This window comes from Haliotis rubra, unplaced genomic scaffold, assembly GCF_003918875.1.
Source record: "Haliotis rubra isolate DU_JTF1 unplaced genomic scaffold, ASM391887v1 Scf192, whole genome shotgun sequence".
NCBI lineage: Eukaryota > Metazoa > Mollusca > Gastropoda > Lepetellida > Haliotidae > Haliotis > Haliotis rubra.
In genome coordinates, this window is record NW_025765914.1 from 500,745 (window position 1) to 522,856 (window position 22,112).

General features: G+C 39.6%; 1 protein-coding gene and 1 long non-coding RNA gene across 2 annotated transcripts; both read right to left on the reverse strand.

The window, feature by feature from the left end:
* Nucleotides 1-4,545: 4,545 nt before the first annotated feature.
* LOC124274573 lies at nucleotides 4,546-6,485 on the reverse strand. The gene is made up of 2 exons (XR_006897979.1): nucleotides 6,401-6,485; nucleotides 4,546-4,831 (listed from the first exon to the last, which is right to left on the reverse strand). It is a non-coding gene; the product is annotated as an uncharacterized LOC124274573 (long non-coding RNA).
* A 7,647-nt stretch (nucleotides 6,486-14,132) lies between these two features.
* LOC124274572 lies at nucleotides 14,133-18,136 on the reverse strand. Its single transcript, XM_046709937.1, has 5 exons — nucleotides 17,999-18,136; nucleotides 16,252-16,450; nucleotides 15,931-16,054; nucleotides 14,758-14,848; nucleotides 14,133-14,603 (listed from the first exon to the last, which is right to left on the reverse strand). Exons 1-5 carry the CDS (start codon nucleotides 18,054-18,056, stop codon nucleotides 14,587-14,589), a joined length of 489 nt encoding a protein of 162 aa, XP_046565893.1. The 5' UTR covers nucleotides 18,057-18,136; the 3' UTR covers nucleotides 14,133-14,586.
* Between the last annotated feature and the right edge of the window lie 3,976 nt (nucleotides 18,137-22,112).

Genomic DNA, 22,112 nt, shown 5'->3' on the forward strand with positions numbered 1-22,112 from the left:
GCCCGGGTTCGATTCCGGAGGTAAATGCACGTGCAGTTCATGATAGTTACCTGTGCACTGCACAGTGATAGACCGTTTGGATCATTCACATTGACTACTTCTAGCTGTCATCATGAAAGCTTATTCAGATGATGCTAAACGTTTAATTAGAAATGTGATGAACCTTTTTAAAAAAGAGCAAACGTAGCAAACCGATTTATAAGGTGTCGGATTACATGAAACGTACATAGCTGACCTACATTGACGAACGTTGACCTTTATGACCCAACACTGCCGCTGTTACAGGTCATTGGCTCCCTCCCTCTGCAAGCTGTCTGCGTTCTGCTGTTTATTTTGTTGACAGTTACAGCGACAGATTCTTTAATACAAATGCATAAAATCGGTGATTTACAATGTGATTATGTTGTCTGACAAAACATCCACTTGCACAGTTTGAGATCGATTGGGTCATTGGATGAAGATATCTTTACAAAAAACCGGGTCCACATGGATTTCATGCCAAACTATACATGAGATTCATGCAGTTCTAATGTTGTTTACAGTGTTTGTTTAATTCCCGTTTTGCTATCGGTTCTTCGAGTTTTGTTCTAGCCAAAACCCCAGATTCATTTAAAAAAATTGGAAAAATAATTACTTACGGTTTTTGGTAATTTCGCTTCGCAGATTTACGTCCCTTACCAATGAAAGGGGTTCCAATTACAGATTGACTCTAATTTGGAGCTTGTTTTCAGTGAGTGAAGTAACGAATTCAGTGAGTTGAATCACTGGTACAATACGTTGGCATTATTTTCACCTGATGAAAGTACAATACGTCTGCATAGTTCAGCATTTAACTGATCACGCCATGGGTTGCCCTACTATAAGAGTTATAAATGGATGTCTAAAATCTACATACAACAGTTGGCGATCATTTAGTACAAAGATTAAGAAAACAATGAACTTACAAATCTCAAAATACTTAACAATGCACTCACCAAATGAAGAAAACATATTGCTGGCTGACTTAGCAGAAAGGAATAATTCACTCTCATAACTCCCCACCCTTCATGGAGTTTATCCAAGGACGATGCCCGGCGTTTCTAGATCTCCAACAGAGGACACTACTGATACCAGAATGGTATAATCAAGCAGAAATATCTTGTAATAATTTATCCTGCGAGACTTGACCATGAGTTGCCTATTACTGGCATAGGACTTCAGGTAGATCATTAATACATAAGCTGTCCTTTCAGCAAAGTGATTAATTAGGTACAAATTAAGCGCTTTTTCGGGAGGGACGCACTCGGTATTCGACCTCGCACTCTAACCCACTCACCCACCAAAGCTCCCATAACAAAGGAAATCTAGATCACTTAGTTTGTTGTATCCCTCCTGCACGTGTAACCTAATAAGGCTCCATTACCGATACTAATGTATACACAATACCTATTAGAAAGGCATATGTAACAAATGCTATTTAAGGGATCCTACGTTACTAATACAGGTTTACATTTTGGTTTCTGTCTACAGCCGATGGTATCTGTCTCGGCACATATTGGAGACCTAATATCCTCTCGTATTGGCCATTTGAAATCAATTTACTAGCTGAAGAGAAACCACCAGATCACAAACTACACCCTGGCAACAAAAGTCAACAAATGTCATTAATAATGAGTTTATGAGTACCTCCATTTACTGTATTTACAAGATTTATTATCCCGACATCCAGACTCAGTTTTTGCCAGAAAGCACGTTCAATTCGATACTTGAATATAGTAATTGCATAAAAGCTTGAATGTCATCCTCTTTTTCAAAATTAATTTATCATGATGTGTCTAGGTCAAGTGGAGACACGGTGGTTGTATAATTCACAGTTGCTGAAATCTGCTCAGCTAAAATGAATGTAGGCACAGTTTAACGCAGAGACTCAAGTGTCAAACATTATCCAATTATTATCTGGATGAACACCTACAATAATTTAAAATGCTTTTGCGTATAAAGATATTGCAGAACAAATTTTTAAAAAATGGTTCTGGTGTTGTCAATTTACAATGAACACTTATCAATTCCTGCATACTCAATCTTAAACTAAGAAGCATTCAGTATTTGGCTCTACCCTTTTGTAATGGTTACATTCTAATTTCACATCGTCAAGGGAGAGGGTCAGGTGTTATCTTCGTTAAATAAGTACGTCAGCATATCCATTTGATTTATCAAAAGTGGTAAATGTAAAAGTTGCCTGTTTGAAATCGCAGCTTTAAATGAGACGGGTTTTACATTTGCTGAAGGGGTCAAGCTACAGGCCTTTTGAATCCTTAACACAATATATTTGGGATTACACTTTCTTAGTAAAGTACAGATTCTAAATATAACATATGTTACATCTGACCACTGTCTAAAATGGCATTGTGTACTTTAAAATCTGTTCAAACTGAGCGGCAGGCTGCTGTCAGCTTTAAAGTGCGTCAGAGTGCTATTGGTAAACTGTGGCAGAGATTTCAAGCCAATGGGTCCGTGGAATATGCACGTCAACCAGGTTGCCCCAGAATCACAACATTCCGAGATGACAGGCACATGGTAAACACTCGGTTACGTTGCAGATTCCTTAACGCAGCAGATCTTGAGACAGAACAATGTTAACAATGTAAGGATATCCAGGAGCACCGTTCGTCGACGTTTAAGGGCAGCCCCACTCCGCTGTAGGCGACCTGTAGTTCGTCCACCACTAACACCACGTCACAGGCAGGCGCGTTTGAGATGGAATAGACATCATGGCCGCTGGAATCAACGTCAATGGTCTCGTGTGCTCTTCACAGATGAAAGCAGATTCAGTTTGTCCTTCCATGAGGGTCGATATAGGATTTATCGTCGCAATGGAGAACGAATCACAGATGCATAACCGATTTGGCGGGGGTCGGTCATGGCGGCTCATTCCCACTTACCCAACTTGCTGGGGGATTAAAAGAGATTAACAGTTACGGGTCAGTGATTGTGCAGGGTGAATTTGTTACCCCTGCTTTGGATGTGATTTAAGTTCACCCAGCACTCCAATCATGGCCAAACAGAGTAATCTCATGACCACCGGTGAACATAGATAAACTATGTGAAAAATATATATTCATATCGTTTGTTATAAATTGAATTTTAATTGAGTGAACTATGCCAATGACAAGTATTATAAAGTATGGAGATTTTCTTGTTTCTCCATTGCACTATGGCAAACGTTCAAGTAAACATTTCATTCCCAATGGACGCGGCGGTCAGTACTTTGTCTACAGGTGCGGTAAGCTCTGTATCAAGAACTGGAGGGTGATCATGGCCGTGAAATGTGGAACCATTTCAGAACGGTTCTACAGAAAAGAAACGGTGCCAGATCTCCACCTAGGAAGAGAAGATACATGTATGTTGAACTGAACCATGCCTTGGAAATGTACAAGAGAGAACTAACATCTGGTGCCAGAACTGTCATGTCATACATTGACTCAGTATCACATTTAACTGGATATAAGTGTGAAAGGTGTGCTGCGAAATATTGATGTAATATGTGATATGATGTAGATCTTGCATTAAGTTGTTTAACTGGATAACTTGTATATATGATTAATAAATATAGACAAACATTCAGTCAAAAGTAGTAGTATTTTATCCCATTTGGTCCCGGATACTATTTCACAGGGAATAAAATAAGGGATTAAAGGGGATTATCACACCCCAGAGATTTCTTCTACTGAAACAATAGGTGTTGGGTAAGTGGGAAGACACCGTCATGGTTTGGGCAGGGATAACTCCTACTGGACGTACTCCACTGCACGAGGTCGACGGTAATCTTACCGAACAGCGTTATCGGGACGCGATTCTGGCTCCTATAGCAGTACCATTCCTGCAAGCTGTGCATGGCTTTTGTGGTCGACCCTATTTACTGCACGACGACAACGCTAGGCCTTATATGGCCAGGATTGTCAGGGAATTCCTTAGGAAGAAGGGTGTACAGCGGATGGAGTGGTCAGCATGCTCAGTAAGCTTTCTTTATGAACTTGATAAGGAGCATGATAACAAGGTTCACCTGTGTTTTGGTCGCGCGAGGAGGGTACACAGGATATTGAATGACCGAGTGCTTCATGTTTGTCATTTTCATTTTGAGGGGCTGGTCTATACAACTGATGTTTGCTAGTGCTGTTTGAACTTTCTGTCTGTATGTCACGATGTGTTCCGTTTAGCAACACATTAAACTGATACTATTAGTTCTATTATTTCTGTTTCCTGTTCCGGCTAAGAGGGTAGAAGATGTATGAACCCCAACTCAAAAACTAGATTTGACACACATTAATTTAGAAATGCCTCTATTAAACAGAGTGCGTCTACACCAACAGAGGCAAGGAAGGTACACAGGACCAGGACTTATTGACATAAACGTTATTAGAACCTGTTGTTGTGTAATCTATTTATTTCTGTTATATCAAGCATTTCTAGTTTTGTGTATAATGTTTGTTTTTCTGTTATATGTCTAAAACTTCATCAGAAAAGGAATTCGTCAGAATGTTTGCAACAAAAATAAAACTCCGATCCTGAACATTCTAATGGCTTTATTCCACAGAGTTCCAATGGGGATGATCGTTTTCTTGTAAGTGCAGGTAGCATCTAAAGATTTCATGGTCGGTCACTTTGTGAACGTTGGAACACATGGAGAATTCCATGGCCATTTCCTTACACAGAGAGATGCGTGAACTGAGTCTAGCATGATGAATCTTGCATTGACGCTCTCATAATAGCTGCCAGGCGCCGCAAGAGGTTGGCGTCGTCTGCGGAGCAATCAGGTATCTTCGCCACCCCTTGTTGGACGCAGGTAGGTATGCTGACAAACATACAGGTTAAAGAAATGTAATAGCAAATAGAGCGTCATACAGACCAATATATCCAAGAATTCCCAAGCAAGTCTAGAATATGTAGCAGTCTTATTCTGAAAATGAAGAAAGTTTCTGGGCTCCTTTTCACCATATTGGCATTCTAGAAGTTGAGGAGATGACGAATGGGTACAATTTTATGGATATACAAGTGGAGAACGATATTAGAATTTATGTCGAAACGTTGCCTGTGCAGAATAAAGAAGTTGTATATCCATAAAATTGTCCTTATTCTTCACTATAGGTTATATTTCTAATTTATTAACCGTATGTTTCAGCAAAACATGTTCTTTTCAGAGATAAGATGTTAGCCTAGTTAGTAAAAATCCATATTACATGTTAGAGAGAGAGAGAGAAAGAGAGAGAAAGCGAGAAAGAGACAGAGAGAGCGAGAGAGAGCGAAAGAGACAGAGAGAGAGCGAGAGAGAGAGGGAGTGAGAGAGGGAGAGGGAGAGAGAGATTTGCTAAACTATTGGCAGATGGACAGAGTCTGCTAACCACGCTTCACGGTTCCGCATCGCTTGCAATTGATTTTTCAATTGAGACATACCGAATATTTTAACTTCATATAAGCTTGATTAGTGTTGAAAAACATCTATCTTAATGAAGGCTTTCATCGTCCCATATATATTTTGTAAGCATAAATATATCGTCAACGCCAGAGAATAATCTTGTCGACTTTTCGACATAAAGTTCCAATGGGCGTAAGGGACAAAACAGCGATGAAAATTGCATGCATTCATGTGTGAATAAAATATTTGAACTACTCTCTCTTGGAAAACATGACTTTGTTCGTACCCTAATGAACGCCATACGCACTGTCATACTTCTTGTCCAAAACTTCGTGAGTCTTGTAAACTATTTTTAAATGACCGAAAGAGCTGTATTATTCTAAAACTATTAACTTCCTCGTTGAAAGTATCTGTTTCAAGCTAACCTAACTTGGTTATTTGTATGTTTTAGTGAAGATAAAGAAGCTGTTATACTACCACATCTTTTGTAACCTTTTCAACCTTGTCAACCAAATTAATCATTTTGACCTTATATATAGGTGTCCTATCACCTTCAGTCGTTGATGTGTATACAATGAGATGTGTAAAATGAGATGAAATGGGGTTTTATGAGGCTTCGAGATTGCTTCACTTCTATAGCGACGCACAAACACGTGTGTGTGTGCGTGCGTGTGTGTGCGTGCATCTGCGATCGTATCTGCGTGTGTGCGTATGCGTGTTCATGTTTGATTGTTCTATTCTGAATTATGTCGGTTCTCAAACCCGCTGATAAACCCTGACGCAGTATAAAATGGATTCTCAACAATAACGGAAATTCCGTGTTGACCAGTTCCTATTTTATCCGAAAATGGCGATCACCAGGCGGAGCAAAACCTACAACTTTTGAACGTCTTTTTGTAGGACAATACCAGGTGATCTTCCCCTTCCGGCGTCTCTGGCATAGAACATTATGTGTATGACGTATCAATATATGCAGGTGTATAGTGTGAAGCAATGTGAAGTATTTACCATATGTCATCCAAAGAAGGGTTGCACCCATAGACCGCTGAGGGAAGCTCCGAGCTGCCCAAGCAGTCCCTCCCCGCTAGAAATGCTGAAACAGTTGAAGGCGGAGATGGTTGAAAACAATTACGAAAGAAACGATTGCGAGCTTCTTTCGTATTCACGTATCTATTCAACATACTTAGTGAAGAAAATATTATAAATGATGATGATGATGATTATGATGATGAAGATGACGTACAATCGGTACATCATTTCCGATTACACACATGAAGACATTCTATCAAACTATCATTGCACAATATGTACAACCATCAGTACACAATCTCCCATTATGCTACGTGAAGGCATTCTGTACAACAATCAGTACACAATCTCCACTTAAGCTAGGTTAAAGCATTCTGTACAACCATCAGTACACCATCCCCCATTACACTACGTTTAGACATTCTGTCCATCAGCATTACTCCCATTACGTTTAGACATTCTGTACAACCATCAGCATACAATCACCAATTACAACCATCAGTACACAATCTCTCATTATACTACGTTAAGACATTCTGTACAACCATCAGCACACAATCTCCCATTATACTACGTTAAGACATTCTGTACAACCATCAGCATACAATCACCAATTACACTACGTTAAGGCAACCACAACCATCGATCCTCACTGACACTTCTGTACAGATTTGACATACTCATCATTACAAAATACCCAATGATCCAAGTAGAGAGAGACAAACTTGCCCTTACTGACACAGAAGAAGCTGCATAACGACCGCCTGCACCATGTTCCTGTTTGTGCTTATAAACAACCGGTCCCCTTTCTTAAATATAATTGGTACTATTGTAATTTGTGTGATGTGTATTTAATTTAATGCTTAGAGAATAAAAATAGCATACCTTGGCTGTTCTGGCAAATGAAATCCCACGTCCTCTGAGACGTTAGTAAAGCCGTGTAGAAGTCGTAATCACTACATTGACGGGCAGAGTTGAGACAGGTCCGGCTTTCCTCCAGGAGGTTTGACCTTACAAGAACCACCATGACCGAGTGAGTGAGTGGGTATTTGGGTTTTAGTGAGAACCCATTGTTTGATACCATTAAATAGTATCAGAAGGTAAATTTATTTATTTGTACACTACCAAATGTAATATTGAAGGTAATTCATTTACCTGTACAGGTAAGGCATTTGTAGTACAACACTGTCCCAATACAAATAAGAAGCTCCAACACAAAGGGTAACTCATTTAATCTATTCTATTTACCTGTTGAACCACAGAACATGACGTATTTACCCGTATACCGCTACTGCATATTACATTGAATGTGAAACATTTACCTGAATACCACTATGCAGCATTCAGACGCCATGTCCGTACATGTGTAAGAAGCAATGGAATAGCTAATTGGTTAACATGGTTAATAGGGTTCGATTCCAATATCCGCTGTCATTTAATATTACTGCAATATTTTAAAAGTTGAATAAAATAATACTCGCTCAACTATGTACTACAGGCATTGCATACCGGCAATATCAGCTATGCTGCATAAAAACGTATTACTAAGGACGTATTACTAGTGGTAGACTCGTCTCGAGGTATGTAGGCTACATCGTGTACATAGGCTTCATTTAGAAAAAATGGGATACATCACACCAGTTAACAACGAATTTGTCTTACGGGCATACGTTTTGCTTATGAAACCTGAATTTTTCAACGGTATGGCACATGAAGCGTTCAACGGACAGTTATAATACACAGGGTTGGTGCAATTGCTTTACTAATGGGTTTGTTCGTTGATGTTCGCAAAACAACCTTTAATATGAGCTCGGATGAAATATCTGCTATTTTCATAACTATGGAGCCACACAACTAAGAGGTTACTTACTCGCACGGTACAGCGAGCCTCCCATCCACAACAATCTGTTGTATACTCTGCAAGGCAAGATAATGGCGGAGCTTATGCATGCAGGGACTGAACAACTCCAAGCAAGGATCGTCTTCTCCTTGACTGGAGGACACGTTCACCATGTTCTCTTCGGGATTTTGACGACGTTGTGTCTCGTGTCATTTGGAAACAGAGCTAATAACAACAAGATAGTAATTTAGTTCAGCCCTGTTTAAAGAATACGGTTTTATGAAATTTCGCTCCTCAGATTTATGACCCTTTCCCATGGAAGGAATCGGCAATCTTGGAGATTGACTGACTAAAGTGCTACTATAGTCCTACACGTATAGAATACCTGTTACTTGACGTGTACATAATGTTCCTCTGTAAAATACTTTTCAAAACACGTCATTAAGAATACAACTGTCTGAATGGGAGGGAATAGTACTGCAATAAACTGATGGCGCCTCATGTCGCCCTAAAATAAGAGTCATAAAGAAGTAGCTAAAATCTATAGGCAGTAGTTTCTGGTCATATACTATATAGACTGAGAAACCAATAAACGTAACAATGGACTCACCAAGTGAAAAACATATTGCTGGCAAATACAAAAGGAAGGCCACTCGTGCAAACATCGTCAACGACTTGTTCCCAGTGAATAACTGGCGTGGCTCTAACTTGAAACATATATAGCGGATATTAATCTCAGTAACTGCTGTAATCCTCTAAATATATCAGTGAGTGACCAGGAGAGTCGTAAGGTCATGGTCTGCAATTACGCTTTCGACGGTCAACACTTCTGTCGCAGCTAGTGGACATTTGTACATTTAGTATTTGGGAAACATCCACACTCATGGTCATTGTACTAGTAAAGTGTGGGAAGGCAGGAGATGTGTGTAGGTGTAGACATATATGTGTATGTACTCGTTGACAGGAGATATGCGTGTTACGAGTGAGTGATTGTGGATTTACGTGGCTTTCAACAAAGTTCCAGCGATATCCCGCAAGAGGAGTTATATTTTTCATACATCCACTCTGGATACTGAAGTTTACATTTATGCAAGTCAATTGTCTGTTAGTCCACCGTTTCTCTAGATGCACTGCTGAATACGGCGTCCCATGCTGTCAATCAAATTGTCGATGTAGTCCTGGGGTAGGTCCACCCATGTTTGACTGGTGAGGTTAGACCACTCAACGACACTCTTCGTTTCCAAATTTTCTAATTTGTCCTTCATAATCTACCACACATTTTCAATTCAGTTCAGGTCTGGTGATGCCGCTGGAAATTTCTGTAAGGTCACGTGACTCGTTTCAAACCAGTTACAGGTGTGTCTTGACTTATGTACAGGTGCATTGTCTTGTAAAAGTTTGAAAGGTATTCCACTCTGTCCTATATGGGATTCCACTATGCCTTCTTGTATAAGTTGACAGTACTTGCTTGAATCCATCCGAGTTACCCCGAGTTTGCCTATACCACCCCAAACCATGACACTGGGTGAGAACTTAGGAACCATTTTGCAGCTACGTCCACCTCTTGACCACCTCTTTCTTGTGATCCTATAAAACTGAAACTTTAATTCGTCCGTAAAAATCACATTTGAAAAGTCTGTACCCTGCATATCCCTGCACCACTCGAGCCTTTTCTCCATATGTGCTGTTGTCATCAATGGAACTTCCTTCGACACTCGCTTGACATATCCAGATTGCTTTAAAGATCTTCTGATTGTCCATTCTGATACCTTAGGGGTTCCTTGACTTGACGCCTTCACGGCAAGCTGTTTTGCAGACCAGTTTCAGTACGCCGCCGCGAGACGCGCGATACGTCGTCTGTCATTTGCCCAAAGAGTAGCACGACGTCCCGATCCAGCCTGTCGCTCTGTCCCTAACCCTGCGTCAAATTTCTTCAAATTTCGGTAAACAGAGGCCCGATGCAGTCCCGTCAGTTTCACAAGTCTAGTTACGGATGTAATGCCTGCTTCATAATGTGCCAAGAGTCGATTTCTGTTGTTTTGTAACGTCATAGCAAAGCTTCGGTATCGTCTGCTAGCAACGAGGTCACGTGATCAAGCCATCCCTGAACCCAAGGGAGATAATTCCATACCAACGAGGCAAGCTACTGGCGGCTAGAAACAATGTATTTTGGCTTTTTTGATAGTAGGATCGAGTCTACAGAATAAAGTTTTTTGTCGCATTTTTTCTGCTCGTTACTATGTGTGTGTACAGGGGATGTGAGTAAACAGGAGATACGTATGTGTTCATGAAGACAGGAGATACACTACTGCCTAAAAGTTCATTCCCCTTGAACGCGTTGAGAACGCGTGTAACACGCATGTGACACGAGTGTGCAACGCGTTTGAGTCCAGTGTCACACGGGTATGCAACGGGTGTGCAACGCGTTTGAGTCCAGTGTCACACGGGTGTGCAACGCGTGTGTAACGAGACACACACACGTGTACTACCCGTGTAACACAGGACCAAGTTTCAGTTGAATTTGGCGAAAAGCGTTAGGGTTGCAAACATAGAATTGTATGATATTTTAATTCGGAAATTTGCCAGAGTGCATCACCACCTGTACTCCTTATGACCATAGCTGTTTGTACAGTACTCGCTCTTGAAAGATGATTGGTGTATGACGTGCAATGTACATGTATACGATTTTTATTTTCAAACAAAAAATCCTGACGAGAAACAAACAATTACAACAGTGTGATGGACGATGATTGTCAAAATTAATGGTCTGCAATGACTTATCGACGTTCTTGAAAACTGTCAAAATCAAGAATGTCATCCCATGCACGTGTATGCGATGACTGAGTTGTGCACGTGCATCTCATGCATTGTGTTTAGGAGTAGTGATAAAGAGAAAAGGTGATGCGTTCATAAAATGTCTGTCTTTGAAAAGTTTGTTAAGGCTTATACTTCCTGTACAAATTGAAAGTTCAGGTTCCCCTACTTATTTTAAGAAACAATATTTGTATAACCCATTTAAAATATGAGCCTTTAATTAATTGTTTGCCACGAAGGCAGGACACAGGCTTTGTGCCTCATAGACATATCGTAACATGCCATGGTCATTTGAGTTAAGTGGCTATTTTTCTGCCAGAGATGATTGCACCTAAAGGTCAAACTACCCATTCACAGGGAGTGGTCTCAACAGCACATGTATCATCAACCTGCCAAGTTGTCATGCATTATTTTGAAATCATCTGTAAGGAAAAACTGAGAATCTACAACTTCATTGTGTGCCTCGATATCAGGTCGCAGGATGTGTGTCTCAGGCGCATAGCGAGTCATGTTCATGTCAGTTAAGTGACTTTCAACCGTTGCTCTTTGAATTAACCGAATTTTATTTTGTGCGCTTTGAGCATGCTTAAGCATGGATATCTGCGCGGTACAGATATGCTATTATTATCGTTATTATTACTACTTATATTTAGCCATAAAAGATATAATTGCATCTGGAGGCCACACTGCACATTCACAAGAGATGTTCCCTTACAAGCATATGTATCGTTGACCTGTCACATTTACCAATTATGTGAAGACAGTTTGTCATTCATTATTCTGGAATGATCTACAAGACCAAAGTAAGAACGTTAAAGTAAAATTATGAGGTCCAAATTTCATATATGACGCGCCTCTTGATATGGCTCCTGTCAATGTAGTGGTTGACAACTTGCTCTAGTCCTAATGGTTAAAGCGTTTGTCACTGCCGAACCTCGAACATCATCTCAATGTAGACTTTTCTGTCCCCGCCGAATGTTGCTGGAATAGATCAAACTTGCTCTAGTCTAGTAACACGCTTCTTTATCATTTTGTTTGTGAAATAAAAAAGACCACCTCTTTGTGTCTTGTTCAGAACATGTTATTTACCCTTTATAACTATATGTGCCACTGGCATTAATCGCCGGAAACAGCATTGCTTTCCTTAAAGTGATGCTGATCCTGAGCAATTCCTCGGAACTGGTTGTTGCTTTTGTTATTGTATAAAAATTACAAATATGAAAATTAAAACAGACTAAACTTGCAGCAATAATATCGGAATATTACCTTGTTCGAAGAATGAATTATCAATATTCCTATAAAGGAATGACATGCCATTCATCTGCAGCTGACAAAGGAACCTGTTCCATGGCATGTGTGATAGTCCTTTAACTGTAATATGCAAAAAATAAAATCATATAACGTTATAACTAGTGATAGTTTCTCAGCTGTTCACGTGACTGTTTCCGGTTTTTCACTGGTCCTGACAACTAATTGCATGATGTCAACAATTCCTTAAGAAATGAATGAACAATCAATCAAATGGCGGTTAATCTTTTAAGGAGGTAGGTGTATGCTGTGTAGGTTAGTAAATCTACATTCATAAACACTACTTTTGACAAATCCACTGTGCAAGATAAAAGTAATTAATTATAAGCGTGTTATCGGTTAATCCTTTGATCGATGACTCAGCTGATAATTTCTCTTGATGCACTTCCATGTGGATAAATAACATGTAATACATTTGCCACATCAGACCTTTATTTATAATGTTGAATACATGTATTTATTACAGACACGAGAAATTACAAATGGGAACCTTCTTCTGGTAATCTGAGTTGTGTTACCACTAGTTATACCTGTTACAACTTCATTAACTCATCACCAAGTGATGATTTATACCACCAAACGTGGGTTACAACAAGGAAGTAGTAATCACTGTATTGCATGCAATTTTCATTGCCTAAAGAAGTTAGGGGTCGACACTGTTTTGAGGATACGAACGGTATTTCATTGTCGCATAAGAAATATATATAAGCATATGCATTACCTGTGTACTAAAGTTAGAAACTGTATATACCTATTAACCTCAGTATATTTTCAGATTTGTCTAGTAGTGGTAAAGCGGGTTGTTTAGTTTACGGATTCAAACGAATCAGATGAGTGTTTTAATATCATGTATTATAGACATAAGAGCATTACATGACATGATTAAATATCAAGGTAAAAAACACAGAAATAGGATCATATTGGATTAGTCATCCTACTATCCACGCATTAGAAAGTCCGCATTAAAAGCCTGCACTGCTGGGATACTTTATTACAATCAGACAAAACTACCTGGGATATTTTCAAATAACGGCATCTGATGGGTACCCATCGTTCTTACTGTCCCATTGTTGAGGTTGAAGAAATTCTGGCAAGGTTTACATTAGCCCAGCCCTCGTGTCCGTCACGGTCGAGAGGGCAGGGACTGACTACCTTGCAGCGAGGATTCGAAATTAGATTGTTAGGCCGAAACATTGATCGCTCTGGATCAGTGACTACTGTATGATCAAACCATGTTTCTCATGTTTCTCAGCTTGTCAGCACATAGTGGGCTTCACCAGAGTGACACACGTCGCACAGCATCATCGCTATCTTCTTCATCAGTGTCACATTTCCTGTATATTTGAAATAACGTATACACTATGCCTTTTTGAAAGTGATTAAGTAAAGTAGTGAGGTACAAATTAGGTGCATTTTGGGACTCATTCGAGATTCGAACTCGCACTTTTACACAGTCACTGATTTAACTAACTCATCCATCGAGGCTCACCAACAACAAACACGTTTCCCAGGATTGAAAATGACGAATACACAATGTCGTTTTGAAAGTGGTCATATGTGACAAATGTTATTTGTTGGATTACAGGTTTTCAGTAAAAGCCAAATCGTGGTTTCCGTTTACATCCTAATATATCTATATCAGCATATATTGGAGACCTAATATTCTCTGGTATCTCCCTTTTGAAATAGATTTACTCGCTGAATGAAGAGAAACCCTCAGATCATCAACTACATAAACGACGTACTGGCTGTGATGAGTAATAATGACTTTATTAAACACAATTAGTAAATACCAACAGGAACAAGCAGGGTACAATAACAACGCCTATTGAAAGAAACGTAGTTGAAGGCTTCAAGTTTGTGTAATGCAATCAATTAATTTCAGAAAGAAATGTCTACAGGAGATGTTATGTTGTCAGTTGTTCGGGTTATTTCTAGTTAAATAGAAAAGTAATTATAATGAAAGTTGGATCCATGACCTAAAAAGTCCAATGCGTTTATTCCACGGATTTTGTTTTCGTTTTCTTGAGTGCAGGTAACATCTAAGGACTATGGTCGGTGTTGGAAATTTTTCGTTAAACCTTGCGGCGATTTGATGGCCATTGCTTGAACTGAATCTAGCAAGGATCTACTCTTTCAGCCAGTTGACCCAAGAGGTTGGCTTCTTCTGTTGAGCAGTCAGGTATCTCCGCCACCAGCGTTTCTATGCAGGTCGGCAGACTAACAAAGAAACATGTCAGTCAGGAAAACTCTGGATTACTGAGAGACTGAGAGATGGAACTTCTGAAGTTGTCAGACTGAAGTGACAATTTGTTATGTAGTATTGCATTTTACAAATACACGTATAAGTATGAGATAAAAATATAATAGCTACCATATGATATACTGGACATACGGACCGGTGCACTCACGGATTGTTGGCGTGAGGTGCGAGCTTCTCCAGCAGACCTCCCCCGATACAAATGCTGAAATGGTTGAAAACAATTACCGACGAAATATTGGCGAGCGTTTATCGTTTTCACATACATCATATAGTAAACATGATAACCGGTAAGAATATTTGTTGAGAATATCGTCTATATAATCAAACCGAAAACTAACCTATCTCTGTGTCAGTACATACATTCATAACTTTTCATGACAGTTATAATAGTGTTGACACTGTTATTTTACTGACAAGTCAAGCTCCTAAAAGTGCCTAAAGTAGTGTCGTTTCTCATTACTCGAAAGAACGGAGAGTTTATATAACTATCACCAACACAAATTCACATGACACCAAGTAAAGGTATTTACTATATTCTGGTATATAATCTCCCATGACACCAAAGAAAAGATCTCCACTTTTAAACCTCTAATATATAAACTCACATGACACCAAAGTAAAGATCTCTACTTTTTAACCGATAATATATGATCTCCCTTGACAACCAAGAGATTTACATGAACGCTGTACACGATCTCCTATGACACCTAAAGAGATTTACTTAACCCTCTCTAAACAAGCTCCCATGAAACCCGTATAGAAACGTATCTAGAGAATCATCACACACGCAATTCTCTGTTCATATTATTAACCAACGGATTTCTTTTGTTAAATAGAACTGGAAGCATGTACGTTACTGTATCTGTTAGGGGTGACTATCGAGGCGGAAACAGCTATTGCGATATTGTAACATACTATTGCGATAGCGATAGCCTATTGCGATCAACTATTGCAACATACTATTGCAATAGTTGTTTTTTTCTCCTTGACTTGTCTCATTTGAAGTCATTTCCCAAATAAATGTATAGTTTGAATAAAATAAAAACAAGTTGAAGTAGTTTCAGCCTCAATGAAGCTACAAGTCTGCACCCAAATATTCTTTATTTTGCGCTATGCATTTATCAACGGAAGTTAATTACTAAACTATCGATAGTCACACATACTATCGATGTACCGATAGTTTTTCGGTTCTACAATTCTAATTCTCGGTTAATTGCTATCGGAGACTCAACAATTGCAATGCATCGATAGTTCAATGCATCGTTACAGCCTTAGTATCTGTACCTTGGCTATTCTGGCAAATGAAATCCCACAACGTCTGGGACGTCTGCATCTCCCGTAGAAATCCTGGTTCCTACATTGACTGGCAGCGTCAATACAGTTCTGGCTTCCCTCCAGGAGGTTTGACCTGACACAAACATTCACCAGTACACGAGTGAGTATGTGAGTAAGTGGGTGAGTGGGTGGAGTTTGGATGGAACGTGAGGTAGTGATAGATTCCATTACACCATAAAACGCATTTCCCTGTCCACTACCAGATGTAATATTGAAATTAGTACCTGACATCTCGATAACTATAAATCACACAACTAATAGCTTACTTACTCGCACGGTACAGCAAGTCTCCCATCAACAACGATGTCTTTTGGACCATGCACGGAAAACATATGGCGGAGGTTATGAATGCAGGGGCTGAACAGCTCCATGCAAGAATCCTCTTCTCCTTGACTGGAGGACACGTTCACCATATTCTCCCCAGGATTCTGACGACGCTGTGTCTCGTGGCCAGCATTGGGAAACAGAGCTAGAGACAGATAGTAATTTAGCTAAACCCGATTTAGATATGACTTCTTTGATCGGCATTCTATAAGTTGGGTAGCTTCAAGTAGTTTTCGGGTTTTAAAATCAGGCTGGTTCCTTTCGATGGCTTTGGTGGTGTTCCAACTGATGTTGTGGTTTGGGTTGGCTTTAAGGTGATGTTTCAAGACTCAAACAGCAAGCCAACATTGATGTCATCTTCCAAAGAATCAACACTATACAGAACCTCCTGCAGGCCACAGGCAGACCCGCCCCGGCAAAGAAGCCAGATCTCGCAGGTGTCGTCTACCAGGTAAAATGCGACTGCGGCGAATCCTATATTGGTGAAACATCAAGACCAGTCACCACTAGGATCAAAGAACACCAGGCCTCAGTAAGAAACAAAGACTCTAAATCCGCCTTAACGACCACCTTAAAGCCAACCCAAACCACAACATCAGTTGGAACACCACCAAAGTCATCGAAAGGAACCAGCCTGATTTCAAAACCCGAAAACTACTTGAAGCTGTCCACATAAAACAGATTTGCCCAGCCATCAACAGAGATGAAGGATATTTCATCCCCAAGGCCTATCATCACTTGCTCAATTAATTTCATGTAATCCTACTCAACCATTGTACATTATCCATTGTGTAACACTGTACATTATCCATTGTGTAAACATCACTTCACCACTGGCTTCCCAACAGTCCCTTTATCACTTATGTAAACAACCTATGTACACCATTCCCTACTGGCTGCCCATCAACATCCTTAATCTCTTATGTATACAACTATGTACATGTTCTTTACTGGCTTCCCATCAACCTACTTAATCCTGCATTATCAACCTCTTCTATTGTATAGGGGCGGTGGGGTAGCCTAATGGTTAAAGCGTTGGCTCGTCGTCACGCCGAAGACCCGGGTTCGAATCCCGACATGGGCACAATGTGTGAAGCCCATTTCTGGTGTCCCCCGCCGTGATGTTGCTGGAATATTGCTAAAATCGGCGTAAAACCAAACTCAGTCAGTCAGTCTTCTATTGTATAAACAACTCATTTTCTCCTCATCCTCATCTATTGTACAAACATGTCATGTATATATATCACCCAAATTACCTCCCATGTACCACTTACTTGACAACGACATTAGAATCTATGTCGAAACGTCGCTTATATAGAATAAAGAAGCTGTATATCCATAAAATTAGTCCTCATTCTCCGATTTAGATACCCGTTCTATGAAATTTCGCTTCGCAGATTTACGCCCCTTGCCCTGGTGGGCTCGAAGTCACTCTGACTAAAGTGCTACTAATTACCTACCTGTTACACTACTTGTTACCTGTGCATAATGCTACCTGATGAAAGTAAGATACTTTTCAAAACATTGCAGTGAACCTGTCATTGCGAATGCAACTGGGAATAGTTCTGCAATAAACTGAAGGCGCCCCAGGACGCCCTACCATAAGATATGTAGATATGAATCTATAGACAGTAGTTTCAGATCATATGGTGTATATATAATACGAAAATAATGAAAGTAACAAAGGACTCACCAAATGAAAAACATATTGCTGGCAAATACAGAAGAAAGATCACTGGCCCAAACATCATCGGCGACTTGTTCCCAGTGAAAAACTAGTGTGGCGCTAACACGAAACATATATAGCGGATATTACTGGCAGTAACTGCCTCAACCGACGAAGTATGTTAGGGAGCAGCCAATCTACATGCTCGTTTTCTTGTTACGTTTTCGAAGGTCAACACTTCCTTGCCAGTAAGTGGGCATTTTAACCGCTACCGTTGGGAAACATCCACAGGCATGGGTATTGTGTCTGTGTCTACGTGCTGACAGGAAATATGCATGTTTACGTGTAGACATATTATGTGTGAATACTGTGTGTGAGGGCATTGTGGGAGAGCTGGCTAAGTCGCCAAGCTAGTGATCCAGCGAGGTTGAGGTGTCGGGATCGAGCCCACCTGTGACCGGGTGTAAAAACTCTGGAGTCAACTTTGCGCGCAGACTCTTTCAGTGTTGTCACAACCCCTAGTGTACAGTACACAACCATGTGCACTTAAATGAACCCACGAATCCGTTGGTAAATGACCAGATGGTGGTCACATAAATACTGCAAACACCTAGTTGCGGGTACAGCAACGTGCAGTAAACCTGGAGAAAATACTGTGACTACGTGTCCCAGTCCACCCAGCTGTGAATGGGTACCTCGTAAGGATGGGAAAGCCACATTAACTCGGTGCGCCTAGTGACTGCAAGACTTGTATACTCCCCAGGGAGTTGCGATTGATTGATAATACATTGTGCCGTTTGAGACTGACATCCAATGATCGAGGGAAAAGCAAAGCGCCTTTGAGCAGGTGATCTAGATATTGGCGCTATATAAATAGATATAAATAAAAAAATAATCAAAGAATACGTGTAGACAAGAGTCGGTATGTGTACTGCAGGCAGGAGATGTGTGTGTAAAGATCAAACCTAGTTAACGCACGTGTAACGTAGTATTCAGTCCAGACAGGAGATATGTGTTCGTGTTGGAGATGTATGGGCACGCATTGCCATGGAATTGATTTGTCAAAATCAAACCTGGTTCACTCACGTGTAATGTATTGTCAATAGAAAAATACGGACAGTCGGATTCTATCTCTGTGATGATGTTTTCTATTTAATATTTTTTGTAGAACACATTCAAAATATAAGCCTTCATTGTGTGCCAGGCTATGTGTCACGCGTTAAGTGACTTAGGTTTCGCCATGACAGATATGATTGCGTCTGAAGGACAAACTGCATATACACAGGATATGTTCCTAACTAGCATACGTATCGTCGACCTGTCACATTTACCAATTACGTGAAGTCAGTTTGTCATTCATTATTCTGGAATGGGTGGGTGAGTGAGTGAGTAAAGTAAATACTTTATAATTTTATTTTATACAATCTGTCGCCAAAGGAAGGTAAAACAACTAGTATATCACAATAAGAGTTTTAAAACTAGCATGTAACTTAAAATTATATACTATTTAAGACATTACAACATAAAAATGGGCTATAGATCGAGAGCAATTGAAGGTAAATAACCATACTTGCGACCATGGGGACTTACACTACCTTTGTTACCTGTATGGACCCTAGCTATATTTACACCATCCCTTCAGCCGTTGGCAATTGTAGGGAAATTTCGACATGATTTAAATTTACAATAAAGGCTGCATTTGAAAAATCTAGTAAGTTCAAATAAACTTGGAATGTTTCGGGATTTATGTACCCTCTCCGGAACACTGTTGCCACTAACCGTCTTGCGAATTTAAACTGTAATGCGAATTTAAACTACCAATTATAAAAATACACCTATCTAAAAAAAACATATCTATCAAAACTTATCAATTAATTCAATTTCTTTTAAAAACTCAATGATTGAAGGAGCATGTACATTATTAAAAAGATCCTTCATCGTTTTTACAATGAAATACTTGATCCTCCGTTTTGCATCCCTTGTGATGGAAAAATCCACACAGTCAAGCAGGACATGCTTAACTGTGCTTCTTTCATCACAAGGGATGCAAAACGGAGGATCCTCACCTTTGGTTCGTTGGTTGGTTTTATAGTTTTAGGGCGACGTGGGCCAATAAGAGGTCTATTTGCGCCCAACACATTGACTTGATTTAATAAACAATCATAGGTAATTTCATCGCCAAAAGGAATCGTTTAGTTAAGATAAAAGAAACGACAACACTATTAATTTGGATAGATGTATACGTATGTCGAATAACCTCTGCTTTGTGTTACGGATTAAAAACACGAAGTAATCACTTCCATTTCTGAAACATGAAATACCCATTCATTAAAAAAGCAGTAGGTTCAGATGACAGAGTTTTAAAATGATTTAAAACCAAAGAACATAATCTGTCTAAGCCATTCGAGAGCCTGTCTAGATTACATCATATTTTCCAGATGACGAGACAAAATCTAAAACTGCCCGTTGCACAGACCCATACATGATATTGGGGCCCAAAACTGTTTCTAATGAAAATACATCATCAACCTCAAGTACAGCACTTCTGAGATTATGTCTTATGTTGTTATGCCAAGGGCATGTAATTAGATAATGTTCGATGTTTTCAGGCGTCTCCAAATTGCAATGGTCACATTTAGAAGAGACCGTCTTATCTATAATACTCCTGTAAGCATTTAGTCCACAGTGTCCAAGTCTCAGACGTGAAAGAATAACCTCATCACGCCTTTTACGACGACGAATTCACCTTTGAACAGGTATTATCATTATCTCCCTTGAGTAGTGAAATCGTTTGCATATCGCTCCCATGAAAACCCAATGCCATGGAAAATGAAGACAAATATAGCAACATGGGGATCTCAATTGACATGTGGAGGGCAAAAATCGGAAATTTTGTGCCACCAAGAGGGGTAAGACAGATCACAAAGATACAACCATACAACCCATCATGCAAATGGACGCCGGCCAGACGTAGGATACAGACTTCTGTTGTGTGGGACTTCAATGCTTTTTATATACAGTGTGGGGTCAGCTCGTGCATAGTGGATGCAAACTAAATCATCTACATTTACCCCGCCAGTTACAGTATGCCCACGCAGTGAGATCTGTGATTGTTTCTACACTACTGTGACGTCAGTGTTTACATATCGAAAACAAGAAACACCGAGGATAAGTTCACTCCCAAGAACAATGACTGTGCACTCGATGATTTACAGAGCTGGAGACATGGAACTCAACTCAGGAACTTCCGGTAAGGAGCTTGATGATCTTAAATCTGCCATAATAAAAAAATTAAAGACTCAGAAGAACGGCTGTCTCATGACATGCAGTCTGTTAAAGAGGACATACAATCTATCAGGTCAGAGATCTGTGATTTAAAAAGTGAACTTGAGACTAATATAGAGTAACAACATGTGATCAGAATGTATGTTGACGAACTTACATGTTTCCATGTAGTATCGTATGCTTTTTCTAGATCGAAGTTTATTAATTAGGGCATGTTTAACAAAAGATTCTTACCAAACGATCGATGGTACCTCTGTTTTTTACGGAAACCACATTGTATATCTGTTGATAAGTTATTGGTTTTCAAGTACCAAACAAGTCGAATATTTATCTTCCGTTCAGTGGTCTTGCAAACTCAGCTAGTTAGTGAAATTGGTCTATAGTTAGAAGGATCAGTATGATCACGTCCAGGTTTAGGAATGGGAACAATCATAGCAAATTTTCCAGAAGTCCAAATGTCATCAAAATATATGTAAGAGTGTTCTGGAATGATCTACAAGACCAAACTAAGAACGTTAAAAGTAAAGCATCCTTTGCTAATGTTACTTTTGATTGGAGTAGGATTTTTATGACTTACCTATATGATTTGAAAAATGTCAAACTACTTGATTTCCAATACTAGATTTTACATGGTATTATAAAAACTAAAAAAAAGAACTATTTAAAATGAAACTTATTGACAATTTAGTTAGCTTTTTTGTTTTGAGCTGAATGAGAGTATTTCTCATGTTTATGAGACACAAACAGTCTGGAATGAATTTGAAGTATTGATGAACAATCATATAGAGAACACAGTTATGATAACAAAATACCTTGTTTGGTTTGGAACATTATACATTGATAGACTATTGAATCA